At 42.0% G+C, this 3,437-nt stretch overlaps 1 protein-coding gene across 1 annotated transcript; it reads left to right on the forward strand.

The window, feature by feature from the left end:
* The first annotated feature begins 1,205 nt into the window (after positions 1–1,205).
* LOC149821116 (protein EARLY RESPONSIVE TO DEHYDRATION 15-like) lies at positions 1,206–2,304 on the forward strand. The gene is made up of 2 exons (XM_089983094.1): positions 1,206–1,628; positions 1,909–2,304. The coding sequence occupies exons 1-2, from the start codon at positions 1,337–1,339 to the stop codon at positions 2,070–2,072; spliced, it is 456 nt and encodes a 151-aa protein (XP_089839220.1). The 5' UTR covers positions 1,206–1,336; the 3' UTR covers positions 2,073–2,304.
* Positions 2,305–3,437: the final 1,133 nt, after the last annotated feature.

Below are 3,437 nucleotides of genomic sequence, written 5' to 3' on the forward strand. Positions count from 1 at the left end.
GCTGGATTTAATAGTTGCACTGTTTACAATACTTTGGTCAGTTAGGCGCTTTTTCAACTTACAAGTTCAAAAACTTTTTTACAAAATAAGACAAGAAGAGCCTGTGGGTTTTTTAACATTTTGATCAATGTAAAATTATTTTTTGATATTTTAATATTTATAAATGCATTTTTATTGATATATTATTGAAAAAGTAAAAAAATTAAAAGAATTTTTGTACTTATTATGGATAGGTCTATGATCTTGTAGGTGAAGGATCAGAGTAACTAATGCGTGCAGACGAAGGAAAAAACAGCCGTAAAGATAAGGTTGTAAACCGGCCTTCTTCAGGAGAGGATTTCTCATTTAACAGAGAGATAAGGGTTGATGGTTTCACCCTCTTTAGTAGTTGTTATCTAACTCACATAAGATTTATGTTTGGGATCCATCCCGGTCCGGCTCAATTCAAATCGACCGAGTCTCCGAGTCGATTCATCCGAGAGCGTCGGTTCCGGGACCTCCGGGCCTGGCTGAATCGGGAGCGGCATTTTCAGCATTAAAATTATGGGTGTGGTAGGGGGGCATCATTCACATGGTCATGTCTCATGAAAAGAGACGACAACAAAGGTGTGTCCCCATCACCATTCGTGCCCTTAAAGCGTCAGCCCGAAACGTGGGATTCCTTTCCCTCTTCAAAGATTTTTACCCCACCATACGGTCCCATGCCAAAAAAAACTCAACTGACGAACACATTGACTAAAACAACCCTAATCAAAATCATAAATGACACGTTTTTTGGTCATATAACAAAAGCAGGAGAAGGGGCAATTGTGCCTGAAAGGATTGTCTGTGAAGGTGAACCGCCCCGGTTTGCTCAACCGCCGATGTGAAACCGCTTCCGGTTTACCTCGGGAGGACAAAAAAAAAGGGAGAAGGGAAGAAAACTGTCATTCGGGTCCGAACCACTGGTCCTGGAATGAGGGGATGGGCCCCACTCACCAAACCTTATTCTCTGTCGTAAGGAACTTTACTCTTGTACCCCTCATCTCTCAAATAAAAGGGCAAAAATTGGTCTTTCCGTTCTAAAAAAAACAATGGACCAAACTGGAGCCCAGAAACGTAATTTTTTCAATATAAAAGGTTCATTCCCCAGAATAAAAAAAAGAAAGAGGGCCAACGTTTAGTTTATGATCTATAAATATCTGCTCTCCAAAGCATACATACCACGGGCGCGTCTCTGTTGTGGGGGGTTAGATCAAGGGTTAGGAGGAAAGGCGGTATTCATACTGTTGGTGATTTGTTCTTCTTTTGTTTTCTGATATTCTCTCTCTGGTTTTGGTTGGGTTAGTGGGTGGGGATGGAGGTGATATCGAGACCGGCGACGTCTTCGCTGAACCCGAACGCGCCGCTGTTCGTGCCGTCGGCGTACAGGGCGGTGGAGGACTTCTCCAAGCAGTGGTGGGACCTCATCCAGTCTTCCGCCTGGTTCCGCGACTACTGGGTCGAAGAGATGTTCGACCAAGAGGAGGAAGGCGCCCAGGACAGGAAGGAAGAGGATGCCGTCTTTGATCTGGAGGACGATTTAGGTGTTGATGATGAAGGCGACGCGTTCCTGGTCGAGATCGGAGCTGAGTTTGATGCTCTTCAAAGTAAGGACTTTTTTTTTCTTCTTCTTTTCCTCTTGGGTCTCCCCTCCCCCTACCCTTCTTCGTTTTTTCAAAAACTCTTTGAAAATAACGCATTATCACGGGTTAGATTGTTTAGATGTCTCTACCTTGAACATGATAAAATCGTTGGCATCAGGTTAAAATGCATCTATAGTTTGTTTTCCCTGCAATTTCACGGGAAAAAAATTCTTTTTTAGTTTTCCCCCTTTGAGGTGATATTGAATAGATTTTGACGGTTGATGGGTTGTTGTCGTGTTTGCAGGGAGTGGTAGGGAGAACGGGTGCAGGGAAGTGGTGTCGCTTGCCGGATTGAAGTGGAAGGAGGGTCGGATGGTCGTGGAGAAGACGAAGAAGGTAGTGATGGAGAAGGCGCCCAAGATCGTGAACGTGAAGCCGAGCCCTCGCGTGATCCAGCAGCCCAGGTGAACGATGGTCTCGCTGCCCCCAGCTGAAGCATGGGGTCTCTGATGCGCTTTACTTGTGTATATTTGGTTCTGTTTTTGTTTTTAATCTCTACTGCTTTTCTTTTCTTTTCTTTTCTTTTCTTTTCTTTTCTTTTCTGTTTCGTCGACCGAAGCACGTCGTAATGAAAAAGAAAATAGACAAAAAATTGTAGATTTTGATGGCTGATGAGAGCTTCCTTCTTGGATCTCCTCATTGTTAGTTTCATCAACATCATCTCTCTCTCTCTCTCTCTCTCTGAATCTGATGTTTGTGAGATGGTGATTGAGATGACTTTGTGAAGACAATAATAGTCCGTCGGATTTGACAAATCCGATGGCCCGAAATTGGCGTTTGTGTGGTTTTACCGAGAGTCGATGGTCTAGATTATTTCAGCGTATGTTGTGCGTTCAATCTTTGTCCTATTGGTTGACTGGATATTTAGGTGTGATGCTTGGTTTGGCAATTTATCAATGGAGGACAAGTCCATTAGTCCAATTAGGTTGAGGGGTTGGTCACGAACTTAGTCATGTTCTGGTTTTGCCTCATCGTCGGTTCATGCAATTGGTCATATTTTCACTTGTCGCTTAGTACTGTTTACTGGGAGCGATTGGAGCCGTTGATTCGCAGGGTTTAATGGAGTTCGTCTCTGATAACGAATAAATTTGTGTGATCGCGTTGGTAAATAGCTTTGGACGGCTTGGATTGGTCCTATGTGTGATCTGGTAAATTGTGTGTCTTCCATCCTATGTTGATCCTAGCCATCCAGCTGAAGCATGCATTTGATAAAATGAAACAGTTTGTTCAAAGATATAAATGAAACAAAATTTTCAGAACAATACCAGTGTTAATCAACCCTTCATCTTCTTTTCCTTTTTCCTTGGTTCTTCTTTGGCACACCCCTGTTCTAAAAGTCTTATAAATATGATTTTTTTTGTTTGTGCTTATATGTGATTTGAACTATGTTGGATCAAATTCAAAAATGACAGAACAATGCAAGGAAGGAGGATACTAATAGCGTGGAGTTGAAGGAAGATATGAAAGAATATGAAATGGCAGATTTGGCGACAAAGGGGGATGTTAAAAGAAATTAATTTGTAATTACTCTTCCTAGAAATTAAATTGTAGTTATTCCCAAGTAAAAATTCCATGTACAAGACGACTCAGTGGTTACGGTGAATTCAGTCTTTTAAGTCTCTTAAATGAGTCGGTCATTAAGAAAATTGAAAAGGTGTCTTGAGATGGGTGATAGATCGAACCTTCTTTAAGTCGTTATGGTGACATTCATGATTCTGACCTCATAGTTGGGTTCGACATTCATGTCGATTTACTAATAACCGACACTCCGAT

This window comes from Nuphar pumila, chromosome 12, assembly GCF_984573655.1.
Source record: "Nuphar pumila chromosome 12, dmNupPumi1.hap1.1, whole genome shotgun sequence".
In the NCBI taxonomy this organism is placed as follows: domain Eukaryota; kingdom Viridiplantae; phylum Streptophyta; class Magnoliopsida; order Nymphaeales; family Nymphaeaceae; genus Nuphar; species Nuphar pumila.